The 21,974-nt window shown below is 46.0% G+C and overlaps 1 protein-coding gene across 4 annotated transcripts in view; it reads right to left on the bottom strand.

Moving 5' to 3' along the window:
* Nucleotides 1-21,974, bottom strand: part of DGKZ (diacylglycerol kinase zeta) — a 166,433-nt gene that overhangs the window by 97,088 nt on the left and 47,371 nt on the right. The window contains exon 1 of one of the 4 annotated variants that reach the window (XM_069965348.1): nt 19,445-20,445. The exons of the other annotated variants lie outside the window; for them this stretch is intronic. Coding sequence (XP_069821449.1) covers nt 19,445-19,584 — 140 coding nt within the window. The 5' untranslated portion in view covers nt 19,585-20,445. Of the gene's footprint in view, nt 1-19,444; nt 20,446-21,974 lie in introns of those variants that run through there. 4 annotated transcript variants of the gene reach the window in all.

The following is a 21,974-nucleotide window of genomic DNA, read 5'->3' as shown; positions in this document are numbered from 1 at the left end:
TACTCAAGTTGTGTGTGTGTGGCATTACAGTTCAGCTCCATTCACTTTAATGGAGTTGCAATTCCTCAACCAGACTGAGGACAGGGGTGGCGCTGTTTCAGAAAGAAAGCGGCCATGTTTTCCTAAACCCCTTTAAAAAATAGTAATCAGAAGTCACTGTCATCTATGCATCTCTATGGGAGCTTCCATGGGATCAATAAGGTTATCAATTAATAGTTTAGGTAATTTGGCATGCGGCAAAAGCAAACATATTTATTTTTTGGTTTACTTTTTTTTTTCTATAAAGGGCGATTTCATTGATCTGTTCAATCAGGGATGTGCTTGAACAGCCTGCCTAAATCATAGGAACAGATCCCTTAGTTGAAAACAGATCCAACCCTTTTACCACCAGCACTACAAAAACATGGCCATATTTTTCCAGAGACAGCCTTGTCTCCAGTTTGGGTGGAGTTTGGCAGCTCAGTTCCATTGAAGTGAATGGATTGTCCAGTGCTACCAAAATATGGCTACTTTTCCCCCTCTCTTGTCTCCAGTTCAGGTGTGGTTTGCAGTTAAAGGGGTTATCCAGCGCTACAAAAACATGGCCACTTTTCCCCCTCTCTTGTCTCCAGATTGTGTGAGGGTTCAAACTCAGTTCTATCGAAGTAAATGGGGCTTAAAGTTCAGGTGTGGTTTGCAGTTAAAGGGGTTATCCAGCGCTACAAAAACATGGCCACTTTCCCCCCTCTCTTGTCTCCAGATTGTGTGAGGTTTCAAACTCAGTTCTATTGAAGTAAATGGGGCTTAAAGTTCAGGTGTGGTTTGCAATTAAGCTCCATTTACTTCAATAGAACTGAGTTTGAAACCCCACCCAATTGGAAGACAAGAGAGGGGAAAAAGTGGCCATGTTTTTGTAGCGCTGGATAACCCCTTTAAGGGTGCCTTCACACCTACCGGATCCACAGCGGATCTCACTTCTGCCGATTCGAAGCGAGAACTGCTGCGGATCCGGTATCAATTCACCCCTATGATAGCACATATTCAATGTCAATCAGATGTCAATCCCGCTGTGAATATGTGCTTAAACTAACTGGTGCCTGCAGCCCCGCCGTTGCATCCCCCACATCCCCCCATCAGCCCAACCCCAGCCCGCCGCCGCCCGCATCCCGCCGCCGAGAGCATACAGTACCTGCTCGGCGGCGCGGCTGCAGTGAGGCAGCCGGCTCCATTCCCGCTCAGATCCCGCTCAGATCAGCTGTGTTCATATAGTCTGACACGGTCACCATTGATTGGACTATCAATACCCCATTAAGTGAACAATAACACCCAGCTGTCACCTGATTCCCACATTTCCAGAAAGAATAGACAGAGGAGCGGCACAATGGCTAGTTCTAAGAGAAGATTCTCCCAAATACTACTTCCTTCTGCAGAGCTAATTTGCATACTTGTTTCCCAGGGAGCAATGCCTGGCCTATAAGACTTGTTATACCGGCTTGGCGGTCTCCCTAAGGAGATGTATTCCCCCACAGAGACAAGAATGAAGTAAAACCGACAGGTGACAAGAGGTGACAAGTCCTCTATGAAAGCCATTGTTTCCTCATATAAAGACATATTTCACCATAAACAAGGACACTATGAAGGAAGAAGAATGGCTGCGATCTGTACCGGACCACAGGACAGGTGCAGAACTAGATTTCAGGCGTGGGCAGAACAGCTGGAGGTGAACCCTTGGGGAAAACAGCCAATGCAAACAGGTCCCGGCCAGTTATGGAAATAACATCCAAATTTCTCCGGAGTCATGCAAAAGACACGCTGAGTAAATGTGTCAGGTCTGAACGTCACCAATGAAGAGAAGAAAAAAAAAAAAAAAAAAAGTCTATTTCGGGAAGAAACTATTTCCAGCTACTTCCATAATTAGAATAAGAGCGGCGGTTTCACTTCTGCGCAGCGACCTGGTGGCTGTGACCCTGAAGACGAGACCAGAGATGGAGGCAATATAGGGAGGGCAGGGCCGGTATAACAAAATGGAGCATGTCAGATTCTTTTAAGAAAAGATTAAGGATTTCTTGCCAGAAACTTGAAGGGGTACTCCGACATCAGGTAAAAAGTAGCGTATATCACTGCTAAACTGTCTGCCTCCGTTCTTAAAAATCTATTTGTTTTGGCGTCACTTACTTCTGTACTTCGTGGTTGAGCAGTTGTTCAGTACAGCAAGTCCCAGAATGCATTGCTTTCCCCCAGCTCTTCATTACAGTCCTCCCACCCTGCTTACTACATCTGTTACAGAATATCTCATCTCACTGCAGACTATTGTACAGTGAGGTTGCAGCACCTGCTGCTTCATTCAGCAGAATGATGTAATCACTCCTTCGGGTATGTTCACACTGAGCAAATGTGGTGGAACTCTGCGGCGGAGCTCTCTGCTGCGGAATACCACCTGCCTCAGTCTGACACTGTTTCTCTATGGTAGGGCTCACATGCCTCCTGTCAAGAAATGGCCTGTCAATTCTTTGAGCGGAGGAGAGCGGAGGCACAGGAGCCCTCCCATAGAGAAACTGTGTCAGACTGAGGCAGGTGGTATTCCGCAACAGAGAGCTCAGCCGCAGAATTCCGCCACCTTTGCTCAGTGTGAACATACCCTTACTTTCCCAAAAAGTCTGTATATGTGTATATGACGGAGATGGTGATGTTGGCTGGTGGGGTGGTCAGAGATGGTGACACCACACAAGGGGCAGTACATCTTACAGTCTTCATTCTGTTATCATAAGAGCATCTTGTACAGTTTATCACATGGTTATAATAGGTGTTTGTTTTTCAGTAATAATTTTTTTACATTTTAATTAAGTTTGTTTTTTTACATTATAATTAGAGATGAGTGAACCGGGTTCGGGTTCGAGTCGATCCGAACCCGAACGTTCGGTATTTGATTAGCGGGGGCTGCTGAAGTTGGATAAAGCTCTAAGGTTGTCTGGGAAACATGGATACAGCCAATGACTATATCCATGTTTTCCACAAAGCCTTAGGGCTTTATCCAAGTTCAGCAGCCACCGCTAATCAAATGCCGATCGTGCGGGTTCGGATCGACTCGAACCCGAACCCGGTTCGCTCATCTCTAATTATAATTTATTACTGATCTCTGTTACCCCAAGAGTCTTCTGTACCCCAATTTTTTTTCAAGCCAAACCAGTACTTCCTGGGACCAGTGAGGGAGAGGAGACAACTCTGTGGACACCATTGCTGTGGAGTAGCATTGGTCCTTGATAGTGTTGAGCAAGGAGGCCGAACTGTTCAGGATCGACAACGTTCTCCGAACCCAAGCACCTGGGCCTTTGACTCCCCTGAAGAGGTAGGATATAGCCATAGAAAGTTCTGGAAGAAACAGCTACAACATTGCCAAACCCGGTTAAATGTCTCCACTCAACACTAGTCCTTGGCCTAGCACTTACCACTTGGTTTTGAATCCAACCAAATCAAGATCCAAATGAAGTTTTCATATTCATCCTAATGCGTTTCTTACCAATATCCCAAATTCTAAACATCTTTACAATTTGACAGGTCAGATACCTGCAGTAATTTAAGTGCAATGGTTGCTAGGCAAGAGCCAGCATAGCAACCAGCAGAGACGAGCTATTTGGTATAATGTTCTATCAGAATATGACTTGGATAATATTGCACATTCTACAGCTTAGCTTCCTCTGACCTACATAATGGGATCCCTGCCCCCACCGATAGTACTACAGCTGTAGCATCCACCCATAGAGCAGGAAATTACACGATCTAGTGTGGCCATTCCAAGAGTAGTTCCCTTACAGCAACAGCTCCTTTACACAACCTATGGGGAAATCATAGGATGATGTGCAAAGAGCAGCGAGCAGGATGAGGCCCCCTCGGACCGGAATCCTGAAAACACCATGAGGGCGAGCATTACAGCGTCTAACACAAGAAGCCCACAATGTAAGGATTTCTCCTGCTTATCCAGTGTCAGGATTGTTCCCACATTTATAATAAAAGGAAGGTCTTCATGTTCACCTTCTTCTATAAGAAGCTATCCCAGAAAGGAATCCTTTAAGGATGTGGCCTATGTATATATATTTATTTTTTATTTATTTTCCCTTGAAGTGAATTCACCATCTTCAATTGAGAGATTAAACTACTGATGCTGTTATATAGCTGTCAGGTCAAGGAGACACATGGTACCTTTCATATATATGTCTGCTCTTCCACAACATAGAAAAATGTATGCTTGTGTTCTTCAGTGCAAAGAGTCAAAGAGGGTTTCCCAAGCTGCTAGAGTGCAAATGCCATGGGCTGTAACGCCTCCTTGCTCCCCCTACCATCCTTATACCTACTTGATTGTCAGTCGGCTAGAAGCTAAGCTCCAAGCAGGGTCAGGTGGGCCCTGGAAAGCCTCTTTGACACTGTGCACAGGAGAATAAAAGCATATTTCTATGTTTCTGGATTACAAGTAACTTGGTCTGAGAGCGTTATGCAAGACAAGGTAACATTTTAAGATTGTAAAAATTGTAACTAACTTACGAGCAAGATTTCGTTATACAACCCCCTCTGTGCCCCAATCCTGATACTGTACTGGGTAGAAAACCCTCTTATTTTAAACCACTGCTATCTGATCAGCTCTGACAGTGATCAGAGGCGTCGGGGACCCTGCAGAACTGTGGGAATCCTCCTGTGGAAGCGAGCAGTGTGACCTTATCTCCTCTCACTTCTGCCGGAGGACTGAGTGTGAGTGAAGCTGCGGCGCCCTCCTACTGCGTTGTTCTGGCAGCCTAGATCCTGTGTGCACAGACGTAACCTAAGAGCGTTTAAAGGGAACCAATCAGCACGATCATGCTGACAAGGTTCCCAGCTGCACAGTATAGATCTACTGAGCAGCCTCCTGATGCTACCAGCGGTAGCATTACATATCGCCACCCAGATGACTAGTTGTGACCCCTTTCCTGGCCTTGTGCATTGGAATAAAAATCCTATTTCCCACCATGTAAAGTTACTGCTGCAGATACGGCTGGCAGCCTCGGGAAGCTGCACAGTACACCTATACTTTGCAGCTGGGAACCATATCTGCAGAATCAAGCTGATATGGTTTCCTTTAAAACCCCCGACCCTAGGGCCTTGTCCAGACAGCTGCCACTCACACGTCGCCGCCATCTTGCCTACATAGAGCGCTGAATGGTGTATGACCCCTGCTTCCCTCTGATCCAGGCAGCCAGCACTAACACCAGCAGGTTCGAAGCCACTAGCGGAGCTGTGTGTGGAGAGAGAGTGAACTGATTAACCCCTTCTTTACTGATCCAGTACACCTTACTATTTGGTTGTGGAAAAAAAAAATCTGCATTTCAATAACTACTTTGATATAGGAATAATTTGGATTACAAACATGTTGTTGAAACAAATTATGCTTGGAGTTCCAAAGTTTCACTGTATATAAAAGGTACCATGTGTTTCCTTGTCCTAAAAGCTATCTAACAGTGCCAGCAGTCTGGAACATGAATAGCAGCTGACAGATTCCCTTTAAGTATCTGTGAGCGTATACTTAGACAGTTTCATGTGTCTCGCCAAGTTGTGATGGTGTCCGCAGAATGGTCTATGAACAAAGAATTTAGCTCTATTCAGTGTTTCCTACCCTGTTGCTGGCAAACTATGACTCCCATCACGTTCATCACGGCATGCTCGGAGTTGTAGTTTCACACCAGCTGCAGAGCCACGGGTTGGGGAACACTGATCTAGATCATGACTGATGGAGGCTGCCCCATAAACTGGTAGTGACTGGTACAGCGTGTATCCCGCGTAAGAGAACCCTGATAAATACCAGCAAGCTGAGATGTTTCATCACAGTTTACTAAATATATCTACAGGATCTAGAAGCTTCCATGTTGCCTGGATATAGAGGAATGTGGTGTAAACATGACAGATCATCACACATAATAACTCACTATACAGGCGCTGGAGGTGGGGAGGGGGGGCGATATTCAGAACCGGGGTTGGTGCTAAGACTACTACGGCTCCACAATGACGTACAAGGTGCAAGGCCCAACATTTAAAACTTTACTGTGAGTCATATAAGTCTTGTATCTACCTTCCTATCCTCACATACATCGAGAAAAACGGGGAGCTACAGAACATCAACATTTCCATTGACTGTGACAATGTGTGAATGAAACGTGACATAAGACATAGAGGGGATTTATTAGTATTGTCGGAAAAATATAACTTTATGAGAAGGCAAAAATTACACAAATTTTCTACTTTATTAAAGGGGTATTCCCGTCTGAGCATATTACCCCCTATCTACTGGGGAATAATATGCTGATTGGGGAGGGGGCCCAACTGCTGGGACCAACACCAACCCTGAGATTGAGTGGAAAGTGTGCTTGGGTATTAAGGGGGTGCACTTCCCATGCACAGAGGATGCCGAACATTTCTAACTTCTGTTCAATTTCAGCAACCCCCAATGTGAATAAACGGAGTTCTAAAAGCCCACTCTTCATTCCGGGGACAAATTTATCTCTCTTCTCAGGATCGGTGGGGGTCCCTATGGCTGTATGAGATGGTAAAACCCCTTCAAATAGGCGCAACTTTCTAGACATGTTAGAGAAAGTTTCCTGTTCCTTATGTCACCCCATGGTTGGTGTTCTACACAATATTTATGGGGTTAATAAATTTGGCACATTTTATGACCATAAAACTAGCACATCAGAATTATTTGCCGTACTTTCTGCTACAATTGGATTCCACGGCAAACTGGAGATTCAGCATTTGTTCCACATGTGATTGTAGTCTGTCTGACAGTCACTAAGACGAATATGCGGACAGGTCAATTCCCCCAGAGCAACATTCTGCTACGACTCAAAGACAGAGGGTCATGGGTGGAAAACTTTCCCTTTCTATGGTGTCCATATAATCCAAAAGTCAACCCCTTAGGGTTGTCTGGGGATAACAAAAAAAAAACAAAAAAAAAAAAACAAACAACATATGGCTGGAAGGTGTAATAAAAAAAAAAGAAGTGATACACCCCAACCCTGATCGCCAGTCCTTCCGGAGGCTCCTAATCCCTGCTTCTTCCTGGTTTCCATGAAATGTCGTATCCACACTAAATGCCCTGCCCAGCCAATCACAGCCCTGCCCAGCCGGTCACAGCAGTGTTTTCCCTCATTTGAACGTCACGGGAACTAGAAAGAAGTGGGGACCGGAAGCAGTTGGGTTGGCAGCTGTAGTAAGGGGATCAGGGTAGGGTAGTATCACTTTTACGTATTTTATTTAGACATCATCTCCAGCCACATATATATATATGTTTTTTTACAAGAATCATGACTGTACAGTAGGTAAACAGCTGTTGGGACTGGTAGATATCTTACGTTTGTCTCCACATGGATGATGCATTATTTCTGTGTTTTCATGTTAATAGATGAGTAGATATTTAGCGCCATAAAGAACAATTGTGCAAAAGAAAAAAAAAAAACAGACCACAGAAGTATAGGAACAGATGAGCTCAGACTGTCTTCTGATACAAGGCGGCGTGGGGGCGAGCATAGCATTCAGTTCCACTTTACAGTAACAGCCTGTGCCAGCTCCACATTGCTCTGTATATGAACAGACATGTACGTACCCCACGTGTCTTAATAGTCTGTCAAACTCCAACCAACCGCAATAACCACCCATATGGATCTATGGTGTGGAGTTAACTCCTTGGTGCTGCCACAGACAGTTTTTGCAACAATTCATTTCTTCACCCCCATAACTTTTTAATGTCCCCGAAATATGTGTATGAGAGCTCGCTCAAAGGTTGCCACACATATTTCTCTACCGGGAAAAGAAATGTCAGTTTATACAATAGAATCATGTTCACATGAGAAATTATTTTCAATATGCTAAAATAAAAACAAATAAAAAAAGATTTTTTTTAAAACTAACTTTAAAAACTATATATTTGCCTATACATTTCCATGGTTACAGACTACAAACAAACACCTGTGTAGTCTGAGCCTGCAGATACTGATAAAATAAATTCGGTGAGGAACATCTGCAACGAGCATTGCTAGAAATGCTTATTCTACCAAATCGGCTCATCTGAAAGTGTCAGCTGAGGTGGGGGACATCGTCAGCTCATCGTATTATTTGTGCAGGGGTAAAATGATCTCACTGATCGGTCGCTCATTTGCTGTTGCAGATGGCCAAAGATTGCCAAGTGTAGTAAAAGGACCCTTAGGCCTTATGCACACGTTCAGTATTTTTTTTTTCACATCCATAGATTCCTCCCGCTATCTAATCCGCTAAAAGTTACAGATTGAGCATATTTAATTCATCTGTAGTACATCTGTATTTCTGTAAATTCCTTTTTTTTTACCAACATGTCAATTATAACTCATCCGTATTTTTTTTACGGAAATACAGATGCCAAACAGGTAACAATCCATAGCGGATCCCATTGATTTCTATGAGAGGATCTGTAAAAAAAAATCTGGATCCACACTAGGACATGTCCTTTTTTTTCTCAGCATTGGCTTGCGTCGTTGTAATCTACTGATCGTGTGAATAGCCCAATAGACAACAATGTGCACTACCTAAAATACAGATCCATAGATTGTGGGACGTGTGAATAAGGCCTTGAGCATGACCTTGGGCCACAAACAAGCACTGATCAGTGAGATTGGCCCCCTCTTTCAGAACCTTTGCAGGCAGACCGCAAGAGTTATCACTTGATGGTTGTTCATTTATATGGTCCATTAATTCCATTACAGCTGTTAGAGCATTCCCATTAAAACGGAAGGATGTGCGCCAACTAGTGATGATTTTAATGGCACAAAAACATGACCACATTCCCCCTACTGTTGTTTTCAGTTTGGGTAGGGTTTTAAAACTCAGTTCCATTGAAGTAAATGGAGCTTAATTGCAAACTGCACCTAAACTGGAGACAACACTAGGGGGAAATGTGGCCATGTTTTTGGAGCACTGGATAACCCCTTTAACAAGCGTTTCATACATGGGTTAATCCCTGCAGGGCTCCAGACTAAAAAATTTACCTAGGAGCCATTGGCTCCTAACCTGAAAAATTTAGGCGCCAAATAGAATATTTGGTCGCCAACATTTTAAAAAATGTAAAATTAATGTTATGTTAAATGGGACTTACTGTGTGCAGAGGCCGCGGCAGCCTCCTCCTCCTTTAGATCCTTTCTTTTCTTAGTTTGAAAACGTTCAACATGGAAACTTGCAACTTGACAACCATATACCCCCCTGCTGCCGGTGTGTTCCCTCAGCCAGCTGCCATCTTACCGGCAATGATCTAATATATATATATATATATATATATATATATATATATATATATATATATATATATATATATATAGCCCCCGGCAGCCGATGACATATAGCCCCTGTGGCAATGTATATGGGAAGTGGTACTGTGCAGTGTATACATACACACACACTGAGGGAAGTGGTACTGTGCAGTGTATATACATACAGACACTGAGGGAAGTGGTACTGTGCAGTGTATATACATACAGACACTGAGGGAAGTGGTACTGTGCAGTGTATATACATACAGACACTGAGGGAAGTGGTACTGTGCAGTGTATATACATACAGACACTGAGGGAAGTGGTACTGTGCAGTCTATATATACAGACACTGAGGGAAGAGGTACTGTGACTATACATCCAGACACTGAGGGAAGTGGTACTGTGCAGTCTATACATACACACTGAGGGAAGTGGTACTGTGCAGTCTATACATACACACTGAGGGAAGTGGTACTGTGCAGTCTATACATACACACTGAGGGAAGTGGTACTGTGCAGTCTATATATAGCTGGAGGGCCATAGATTTGGAAACGCCTATACAGAAGCATGCTATATTTTATGTCATTCTTAGGCTGCATCGACAAAGAACTACAAGTCCCAGCTCACCTACATAAAGGATTTCTCCACCTGTAAAAATAAAGTTCTACCCCAGCGATGCCCACAGCCGCACTTGTATCTATAACCCCGCCAGCTCCCAGTCCCTGGCTGCAGCACAGCACCTACCAGACAAGTAGTTGGTCCATTTCAGCAGCGAACCCTCCATGTCCTGCAGCCTCATAGCCCCGCCCCCTACAAGAGGCGATCTCGTCCATGAGCGAGTAGCCTCAATCCCCCGCCCAGGCCTCGGTCCCCCCACACACATTACTGGCCGGCCGCCACCCCTGCCGTCCCTCCGGTTGTACTCACCCACTATCTAAGCTTGGTGCCGCTGGGGTGAACTTGAAGAACCGCGGCGCCGGGTGAGGAGAGGCGGGAGAGAAGCGCTGGAGGAGTGTGGCGCCTCTGCGGCCGTCCGTCCAATGAATGACGGACGTGCTGGATGACGTCCCTGGAGAAGCGTGTACCCGCACACGTCATCCAGCACGTCCGTCATTCATTGGACGGACGGCCGCAGAGGCGCCACGTGATTCGGCGCAGCGTGCGGAAGGCGGAAGTCCTTAAAGAGACAGCGCGCCGCCGGGGCCAGGCGCAAATGGCGCCCAGATTAATAAATCTGGGCGCCATTTGCAAGATGTCAGTCGCATTGGCGACCATTTTGGTCGCCATCTGGAGCCCTGCCCTGGCTGATTAACGGCAATGAGTGTTCCTGTGTAATAGGATCACCAATCAGATGACAATTGAACAAATGCAAAGCAGCTATATAGACAAAAAGACAATAGAATTAATCAAAACTATTGGCAAAGTTGTTTCATATTGGATGTATCTGATCAATAGGAAAAATCTCCAGGGTGAAATCTTCTTCACTTTAAAAGGGAATAATGACTACAGGAAGTCCGAAAAATTCTCTTCCCCTCCACTCCGATCAATACTAGTATCTATTTTATATAGATAGACTCACATACATATATATAGATCAGGAAATACAAGTTGTGGACAAGATTCTACAGTGAGAGGGAACTATATGGAGTTCTCATTGTCGCACACACCTGTTCTCCTAAAAATATAAAATGTCATCAGAGAACTAAGTACAAAGTAAACAATGTTATTCCGACCCTCGTGTGATGCTTTGAAGAAACAGGAAGCTCCGTGACACGCGGAACAATAGAAGCCGTTGGAGACACTGACTAATTCACATGAGTGAACAATACGATTCCTACACATTTGACCCCGAACAGAGAAACCTACGTTCCTTCTTACAAAAGTTTCAGCGCCCCCTTAAAACAAGTCAACTTCTGAAATACCCAATGCTCCTATTATTCCTATGATATTAGGAAAAAGTCAGTAATGTGTCTGTAAACCACCATGACTGCCACAGCCACCATTTCAACAACCATTACACCAACATATGTCTGACAGATTATCTGACAGATTTTTGCAGCCAGAACCAAGAACAGACTAAAAACAGAGAACAGGTCATAAAGGAAAGACTGAGATTTCTCCTCTATTCAAATCCATTCCTGGCTTTGGCTGTAAAAATCTGTCAGATATCTGTTGGTGTAATAGGAACCTAAGAGTCCTATTACACGGGCCGCCAATACTGTAAACGGGCATCGATCTGCTAAATCAGTGCTCGTTTACTGGGCCTATTACAGGCCGATAATCGTTTAGCAAGGGCTGCACGGACATCGTTAGTGATGTCCGTGCAGCCTAAACAGTTTTTACATTACTTATCCACGTTCCCAGTCTTCTCCTGCGCTCTGCAAGTTTCCTCCCCTGTCCCGCACGCTGCAGCTTCAGAGAAGCCTGTCTCAGCTAACAGGCCGCTCAGCCAATCACTGTCCGGGACCGCTGCATCTGAAGCATGCAGAGCGTAGCAGAAGACCAGGAACGTGGATAGGTAATGTAAACAGTTTGAATTGTCAGCCGCGTATCTCTACACATAGCGACGCGTGGTCGGCGGCCGATGATTTTAGGTCAAGGCCTAAAGACACGATCAGCCGATGATCATTTCATCAGCTGATCGTTGTCTGTTATGCTGCGTTTACACGGAACGATTATTGTGCGAATTCGCATGATAACGATCTAATTCGAACGATAATCGTACATGTAAACGCTGCGAACGATCAAACGACAAACGAGAAATCGTTCATTTTGATCTTACAATAAAATAGTCGTTCGCCAAAAATTTGCAGATCGTTCCATGTAAACAGTCGTTCGCCGATTTAACCAATGTGTGAGATAGGCTTAAGCAATCGCAAAATGATCGCAAAACGAATTTCCGTACGATATATCGTACCTTCTAAACGCTGACTGTTATGAAAAAAAAATTGTTACTCCGACATTGTTAATCAAACGATCGGGCCAACTATCGTTTCGTGTAAACGCAGCATTAAACATAAAGATAATTGGCCGATTTAGACGGTTATCGCTCCGTGTAATAGGGCCCTAAGAATGCCCACCGACCACACATAGGGACAGAAGTATTACTCCCAGCATCTGCTTGATTTCATTCTAAGGCTATATTCACACTACATAAAACTACGGCCGTAGTTTTGCGGTGTGTGACATAGCCTTATGTTGAATGGGAGCCCGGCCGGAGCGTACACACATCGTACACGCTCCGGCCGGGAGCCCATGCGGCGCCGGAACAAAACTGACAGGTCAGTTTTCTGCGGCCGGAATTCAGTGAATTCCGGCCGCAGAAAGTCCTGTCAGTGCACGCAGTGAAGCGAGCGGCTCCGGCCTCTCGCTTCACTGTGTGCTATGGGAAGCTCTGATGCGGGCGCACGCTGATGCGCCCGCATCAGAGCTCCGCGGCCGGAAAGATCACCCGATGATTACCCGATGATTCGGCCAGAGACCGGCCGTTCCGTGACCTGGCCAGGGTCGCGGAACGGCCGGTCTCTTACTGTATGTGAACATAGCCTAATACTGTAGCTGTCTAACTGTAATGGTAAATGCCCAAGAAGAAGTATTAAAGGGTATGAACACTTTTGAAACTTAACTTTAACCCAAAGATTATAAAAGTTATCCCCTATCTACAGGGGGATACTAGTATCTAAGCAGTGGGGGTGCCATAGCTTGGAACTTCAGTGCTCATCTACCTCTCCATTCACTCTATAGGAATCCCGAAGATATCTGAGCTCTATGCTTGGCTATTTTCAAAATTGCTATAGAGGTTGGATGACTGAGCGCGTGCACTGTCGCTTTATTCACACACTTTAATGGAGATAACCTTCCATTTTGACATAACCCCTTAAAGGGGTAATCCGGTGGGGAGAAAAATCCATTACTTATGGGCTGCTGTATGTCCCGCAGGAAGTAGTGTAATCTTTCCAGTCTGACACGGTGCTCTCTGCTGCCACCTCTATCCGTGACAGGACCTGTCCAAATCAGTCCAGAACTCTCATCATGATCCTGTAGTTCAGCAACAGCTAGAGAGCCTAGCCCGAAGGAATTCTTATAGGGAGGATCCACATTATTTTATTCAGCTTGCTCCTGCCTTCCAGTATTCAGATCCTGCTCATTGACAAAGAAACCTGAAGTGCCTAACCCTGGCAGCGCCATGTTCCTAACCGAGCTGTACAGGTTTGTGGACACAGCGCACGAGCCGCCGCAGATCCTATCAATAAAGGGAAACTTCAAAAGGACGAATTCTCCCAACATACAATGGAACAGTCCGGGCGTCTCTTTAGATGGTAATAAACTATATCACACGACCTATAGCAGCCGATTGGGGCCAAAGTAAAGGTCTGTGCAACTAGCGAATAATCTCCATAACACTGACCACCACTTCTGACAGATTTATTTGGTTGTTCAGCTATTTGCTATTCTCTGATTATAAGCTGATCGTAGGATGTACAGCAGCACAGAGTGTTTATTATGCCTGCAGTGCCTCCGCAGGAGAAATGAGGCATTGTCCTTACAGTATCCAGTAGAAGACAACAGTGGACCGGCACCACTGCACTATAGACGCTGTATCTTGAGAGCCCACACTTCAGTGTCGGACATACTGACAGATGCTGCGGCGGAGTTCTAGATCAGAAGCCAGTGATCATAAAAGGTATACAATGTAGAAAAAAAAATCCAGCACTCACCGCTCCATGTGAAAAAGGCACAAACTTTATTGCTCAATTCAACATAGTGTAGGAAGGGGATGACATCAGGTGCAAGACGTGTCTCCTGAGGCTACGGCCGCTGCGGGTGCTCCAGACTTCTTCTTGCCAGGGTGGAGAACCCGCAACAGCCATAGCTTCAGGAGGCACGTCCTGCACCCGATGTCATCCCCTCCCTGCACTGTTGGACTGAGGAATATAGTTATCACCTTTTTCACATGGAGCGGTGAGTGCTGGATTCTTTTTTCTACATTGTATATACAGTGGTCCCTCAACTTACAATGGCCTCAAGATACAATGTTTTCAACATACAAAGTTCCTTTCTGGACCATCTTGAGTCCTTTCTGGACGTAACTTGAGACCAGACTCAACATACAATGCTATGGACAGTCAGGATCTGTGGCACATGGGAATAACTAGATGATCAACCAATGAAAGTGGCCATTTTACTGGTAAAACCCCAGTATTAGTGAAATGCCTGCACTGGTTGGCTGTCTGGTAGTGATTCTCTGAGTATAGTGTGATACTACATGTCCTGTGCTGCTCTTTACCTGGGCCAGTTTTCCATAGAATTTTGGTCTCAACATACAATGGTCGTCCTGGAACCAGTTAATATCGTATGTTGAGGGACCACTGTATTTCCATTACATTGTAACTACCAAGAATGGACCCATGAAGTTGCACTCTGACAGACATTGGCAAGACCAAGATGAAGAGTCTTCACATTTCACAGAATCACAGTTCACAGAATCCAGAAAAGTCTTGATGGGCAACAATGGTGACATATAGGGCCGATGATGAGTAGTAGCAGAGGAAGGTCGAATGCACTAAATAAAGGGGTCCATTCAAAAACTGCAGGAGCAGGACAAGGACAAACTCCAGAATTGGGCAGAACTGGAACAACGGAGCAAGAGGACTAAAGGAGACGTGAACCACAAAGCTTATGCAGAGACGAGGGAGAAGGGGATCAGGCTAAACAGCAACCCAAAGCAATGGACGGCCAAGACCACTGTCAGGGACTCAGAAGTGATAACAACAAGGTACAAACAGAAATCATCAGACTGACTGTGTAACACACAGGCATGACATGTCCGAAATGTATGAAAGCTCTTCTATGGCTTCAGTGAGAACTGACAACAGTGCATGGGGGCGTCCCAGCTTCCCAATGACAGATAATGTCAAAGGACAGGAGAGTCAGCCATGTTGGATTTCAACTGTCTGACGCTTCTTTCCCCAAGAGATTAGATGCTGCCAGAGCTGTCTGGCAGCGGCTTACCCCTTCTGTCTCCATAAACAACACATCAAGGTTCAACCATATCAGGATGTTATTGTGTACAGGGGAGGTTATGAAGATAGACACCTTTATTTAAGAGGGTCTTATGCAAAAGACCCCCCCCCCCCACAAATTTCTTCTATTTTTCACTTAAAGGGAACCTGTCACCCCCCGTGCCAGGGTGATAGGCTCCTGACCCCCGTTAGAGCACCCTATACTCACCTAATCCCGCCGGGTCCCGCTTCTGGAGGTGGTCGGGTAACGGAGATCTCAGCCGCTGCAGCCCGGCGCGCGCGCTCCTCAGATGAGTCCAACACCCATAGAGAATGACAGGAGAGTCCAGCGCTCCGTCATTCTCTATGGGTGTTGGACTCATCTCTCAGCGCGCGCGCCGGGCTGCAGCGGCTGAGATCTCCGTCACCCGACCACCTCCAGAAGCGGGACCCGGCGGGATTAGGTAAGTATAGGGGGCTCTAACGGGGGGTCGGGAGCCTGTCACCCCGGCACGGGGGGTGACAGGTTCCCTTTAAATTTGTCTTGTCAGATAAAGACCTTTCACCTGTGACCACACTTGTTCATCTTAAGGATACTATTACACCAAGCGTTTTTTGACAACTAACGATAAACGATCTCAAACGACCCGTTCACCCAATTACACGGAACGATGATCGTTACTTATGATCGTTCTTCCGGTCGTTTTGTCGTGGCTATTGCGTACGTTTCAGCTATGACTTCTTACTACACCGAACGATGTGCGAACGATCAAACGATAAAAATAGGTCCGAATTCTATCAAAGCACCAACGATTTCTCGTTGGTTGTTTAATCGTTGTCGGCTATTACACAAAACGATTATCGTTTAAATCTGAACCATAATCGTTCCGTGTTATACGGCCATACGACCCTGACATACAACTCTTCATATCTCACCACCCCGGACTTCTGAAGATGTAGTACTGGAGTTACTGTAGCCAACCTTTAACTTGTAGTGTTTTAGTGTAGGTCGCCTTTAAGAAAACTGATAACTGGGCTGAATAATCTTTCCGGTACTTACATGAGATCATTGACCTTCTGGGTGGCATTGCACTGAAGTTTGAACTTTACATTTCTTTTTTCCATCTTGTAAACTGCGGCATTTAAGAAATCTCAGCTACTTCCTGTAAAAACTGTATCTAACCTGTGGATCAGGAGCGGTCTGAGACTATAGGCCTCATATTACTGATCAGTCATAGAATTGAGTATATGAGGCCTAGTGCGGACCCTGACTCTATACAAAGTTGGATGGCAGTCATTCCTTTGATGGTATATTGCTCTGACCTGGCATCACTACATGATCGTTGGGGGTCTGACCTTTGGGTCCCCCACTAATCTTGTGGAATAAGGGACACAGTGATCATTCATAGTCATTCCCCGCGATGTAGTGAACTCCAACAAATGAATGAAGCAGGCTGGAGATTCTTGTGCAGAATGCAGAATGGTGGCCCCTTCTGTCTCAGGATTGATCTAGGGCAGGGATGGGGAACCTTCGGCCTTCCAGCAAAGCTTCGGCTGTCCAGGCATGATGGAAATTGTTGTTTTGCAACAGCTGGAGGGCCGAAGGTTCCCCATTCCTGATCTACGGCCTATTCAAAGAATGGGAACACTCCTTTAAAGCATCTCTGTCACTTTGACATGTAAATAGTTTCGATCAGTTGAGGTCTGGGGGATCACGTCAGTTGAGGTCTGGGGGATCACGTCAGTCCCAGTCTTGCTGGCTTTTTCTGTCCCCCTACAGGACGTGGTCTCCATAGACTTACAATGGAGCCCTACAGCAAGACAAAAACAGCAACGAGCCGGAAACTGAAGTGGGAAGCCGTGCACTACCTCCGCCTCTATCTAAAGATCGGTTGGGATATGAACACCCATATCTTGACCGATCAAAACCTTTGACACGTCAAACTTTTTTTTTAATTTTTTTAAGTGACAAAGCCTATTTAAGGAATTGCTAAAGCAATACAAGCACATGTTTCCATTTGGTTCGCAGCCTTACACTCAGCACAGGAAGCTGAGATTGAATTGGCTTCGGCTGTCCGTGACATGGAAATAACTAGAAGGTCACTTTCCTACATAAAAAGCAGCTTTACAGGATGGAAGTGCTGCATTCTTAGCAAGACCACCTTCTTTCCTGTATGTATGCTATCTATACACTGGGACAGCAGTTCTCGATTGCCAAATAGAACCTGGGATCTCAGCTTCCTGGACTTCACAGATTTAACTGTGGAGGTATATCCAGCTTATACATTTACAGTATAGCCACAAAATATGTATAACAGTCTGAAGGACGCACGTCCCGCGTATGAGATCACTGCGGTTTTCTCCATTTACTTCGATAGGAATCGCAGGCACGGACAGACCGGGCCTGACAAAGATGGGCGAACCTAGTTCTGGAGCTTCCACCGATAGGACCCGTACCCATCAGACATTTACCAAACAGCCTGCGGACACATTTGTGAGGTATTAAAGTCAGTATGGAATACCCCTTTAAGGGCTGGGTAGTTATGCAATACTCTATTGTGTAGAAGCATTAGGGCTTCAATAACAATCTTTAGGGAACTTCCATTCAATGCCGCAGGATATGAACAACCATTGACAAGATGATGGAAGGATCAGGTCCCAGCACAAACCTTTGTTGAAAATCCTGTGCGCAGTGTAGAGCGTTCCCGACATGTTTGCTCTCTACACTACAGTCACACACCGCTGTAATAAGACTCTCATCAATCTAGCATTTAGCCAGTAAATACATAATAAATGCTTCAGGATGAAATACACCTTTAAGAAACTAAAACACACACCTAAGGAATAGATTCAGGAAGAGTTAAAGGGGCTTTCTTCCAATTAGAACTGTGGATAAGGTATAAGTGTCTGTTCGACTTCTGGGACCCCCGGTAATATCAAGGACGGGGATCCAGGTCTCTCATCAGAGCGGAGCAGCAGTCACTGTGCATCCTGTCGCTCCATTCATTCTCTGTAGGAGATCAGTTCTAATGGAGGGAGAATCCCTTTAAGAGGAAGAATAATACTGCATACAGCACTGTTCTTGCCGGTAAATGACACAAACCTTCAAGAAATTTAGTGGATCTTATTAGGCGTCTGGTGTGTGTGACCGATCCGGCATTGCTGGTCTTCAAAAGCAAACACCATATGTGAACAGAGCCCAATAAAGTAGAATGACCAGATGATTCAAAGATAACACACTTCAAGGACTATTATTAAAGGGTGTTCCAGCAGCCAACATGTATCGAATATAGAGAGGATAAGTGATCCCAATCGGTATACAGACGATAAGTGACCCTGCGGGTATACAGGGGATAGGTGACCCCTGCTGGTATACAGAGCATAGGTGACCCCTGCTGGCATACAGTGCATGGGTGACCCACGCCAGTATACAGAGCATAGGTGACCCCTGCCGGTATACAGAGCATAGGTGACCCCTGCCGGTATACAGAGCATAGGTGACCCCTGCCGGTATACAGAGCATAGGTGACCCCTGCCGGTATACAGTGCATAGGTGACCCCTGCCGGTATACAGTGCATAGGTGACCCCTGCCGGTATACAGTGCATGGGTGACCCCCACCAGTATACAGAGCATAGGTACCCCAACGCTGGTATGCAGAGCATACTGTAGGTGACCCCCGCCAGTATACATAGGATTGGTGACCCCAACGCTGGTATACAGAGCATAGGTGACCCCAACACTGGTATACAGAGCATAGGTGACCCCCGCTGATATACAGAGGATTGGTGACCCCCAACTGGTATACAGAGGATAAATGACCCCCGCAGGTATACACAGGATAGGTGACCCCTACCGATATACAGAGGATTGGTGACCCACGCCAGTATACAGAGGATAGGTGACCCTCACTGGTATACAGAGGATTGGTGACCCCCTGCCAGTATACATAGGATAGGTGACCGCTGTCAGACTTCAGAAAATAGGTGACCCCCCCCCCCCCGTCTGTGTGTAAAGAGCATAGGTGAGACCTGCGAATATACAATGGAGAGGTGACCCCCACACACACATATAAAGATCATAAGTGACCGCCACTGATAGGGACCCCAAAAGGCACCCATATTAAAGTCACGTGAAACCCACCCATCCAATGTGTCATCACCTTACCTGCGTCTGAAGAAGCGGAGCCCACTGAAGGTCTTGACGCTGTGTCTCCGGCTGACACCCCCTCGATCAGATTCAGGCGCCCGGTCCGAACCACTGGAGGCAGCTGAGCTGGTGTTTGCACACTCTGCTTCACCATCCATTCCTGCCGCCACCCCACCCCCCCAAAATCCAGGCAGCTCAGGGGTTCCTCAAGCCATGCTCCCAAGGTAATTCATTGCCGACTATTCTCTCCCTCCTGCATATACTACCAATGGAGATGCAAGTATTCTGACACAGGGCACCAAGCATTGCAAAGGACTATGCAAACATCACCGGCAATGTACGCAAATACTATGTATACACATGCACACCCACAGAGGCACTCTACACACAGCACTCGTCCCTGCTGCACTACATAGCCCCTGTGCTGGGTAAACTACAACTGCATGCAATAACTAGACACTGATCTGCACAAAGAAAAAGCTACACAATCGCTGTATATATATATATATGTAGATACCCACCGCGCCGCCTTACATCACACTTTTGCAAGTGTGAATTTTACGTAAGAGGAGATTGCACAAATCTACGCTCTGGATTTTGCAAAAATGTATACACCCCTGGCATTAGTATCTCACGGGACCTTATATAGAGGCATCTTCTTACCAGCAAGACGTCTGTCAGCTTATCATACCCCAATGATAGTAACACTGTACAATATCCCGACACTAACTGCACAATAATAGGGGGCTGCTGCTTACATAGGATGCCAAGATGTCTAAGACATCTTATTAGAGTATGGACATCCCCTGTAAGAGGGCACAATGATGTCACAGCAGTGATCTACAACTACAACCACCAGCAGTGATCTACAACTACAACCACCAGCAGTGATCTACAATGAGCAGCAGTGATCTACAACTACAACCACCAGCAGTGATCAACAACTACCAGCACTAACCACAACTACAACCACAAGCAGTGATCAACAACTACAACCACCAGCAGTGATCTACAACCACCAGCAGCAGCCCATTACCACCAATGATCAGTCACATGACCCAGCAGCACCCCTGCACCCTCTCTCTCACCTGTTGCAGGACATAGCCCCCATGTGTCTGCCCTGCAGGAGCCCACCACAATAGCAGGGGAGGCAGCAGCACAATGCACTCAGCTTTTCCTTCCTGGCACACACACAGGCTTCCTGGCTGTGACTGTCACTTCCCAGCTCACAATAACAGGAGTCTTCCTTACCAGGAAGTGTCTGTAGAGCAGTGTGCCCTGTCAGGCCCCCACACCTAGCTGTCTGTGCTACTGCCTGCTCTGATGTGGCCAGCACAGGGTCCTGGGGAGCCACCTGTTGGTGCAGTCACATTACTGCACCTGCTGCTAATGGCAGTACTGTGTGAGTGTGAAGCTGTGGGCAGTGTGAGCTGAGAGGTGTGAAGACTCACTGCAAGGTTCATGAGGTAAAGAATCCACAGAGCAAAAGCTATGTTTAAAAGTATGTATGACCAAGGACATGTTCACACGCTGCTTTTTTTATGTTCACACACTGCTTATTTGTTGCAGATTCTCCCAACTAATTTCAATAGGGAATTGAGAATTGAGAACATGTTATAGGTAAAGATGAAGGCAAGTCCAGCATGCTGCACCCAGATCGCTCTGCATTTGATTACCGGTGACTGAAGAGGTTGGATGCAGCCCTAAAGGACCCCATATATTTTCATAGTTGGCAACTGTCCCGGTTTTGAACACACAGTCCCAGGTATGTCCCGGCAAGACCCCCCCCTCAACCCCTGTGATGTCAAGCCCCGCCCTCTGTGCTGACCCCTAAGCTTTTAACTACAAACCTATGAGGCTTAGGGGGCATTCACACGTATGCAAGTTTGCAGACCTTACGAACGGGAAATGAACGTAATGGATTCGATCAGTACAGTGCTGCAGCAATTCAAAGAGTTTTCCCGCTGCCGACATGATATTGACACATCATACCGGGCTGGAACTGAATCCATTGCTTTCCTACACCGTCCGTAAGGTCAGCAATTTTATGGACATATCGAATGTAGCCCGAGAACAGGTTCACACATTGTATGAACATCGGCCGTTGTTTGACCCAGCCGGATCAAACAACGACCAATGTCTGAGATGTTCACCGATCGTTACTGTAGTATTGGCGGGATGAACTTCACTTTATTTGGATTCGGGTGGGCCCACACTCCAATTTTCCATAGACCACAATGTAAAATACATCCAGGAGCCATACTTTGCACTGTGAGCACCGGCTATCTTGTGCGGCCACTGTTTACCGAATAGCGTCTGCACAAAATAGACCTGTCAATTATTTTGTGCAGCCGCAGAGAACCCATAGGGGGGCATTTATTAAGTCCGGGGTTTTTTACGCCGGACTTAAAAATGCCCCCGCAGCTCCGGCGCTACGGAGATTTATGTAGAGGCGGACTGCCTCTACATAAATCCCGTGCGCGCCGCTGCGCACCGCCGAAAACCTACGCCAGCTGAGGACTGGAGTAGGTTTTCGTTGTATATTTGG

Source organism: Dendropsophus ebraccatus, chromosome 4 (genome assembly GCF_027789765.1).
Source record: "Dendropsophus ebraccatus isolate aDenEbr1 chromosome 4, aDenEbr1.pat, whole genome shotgun sequence".
Lineage (NCBI taxonomy): Eukaryota > Metazoa > Chordata > Amphibia > Anura > Hylidae > Dendropsophus > Dendropsophus ebraccatus.
The sequence above is the reverse complement of the archived record's forward strand: the minus strand, read 5'-3'. Positions and strand labels throughout refer to the sequence as shown.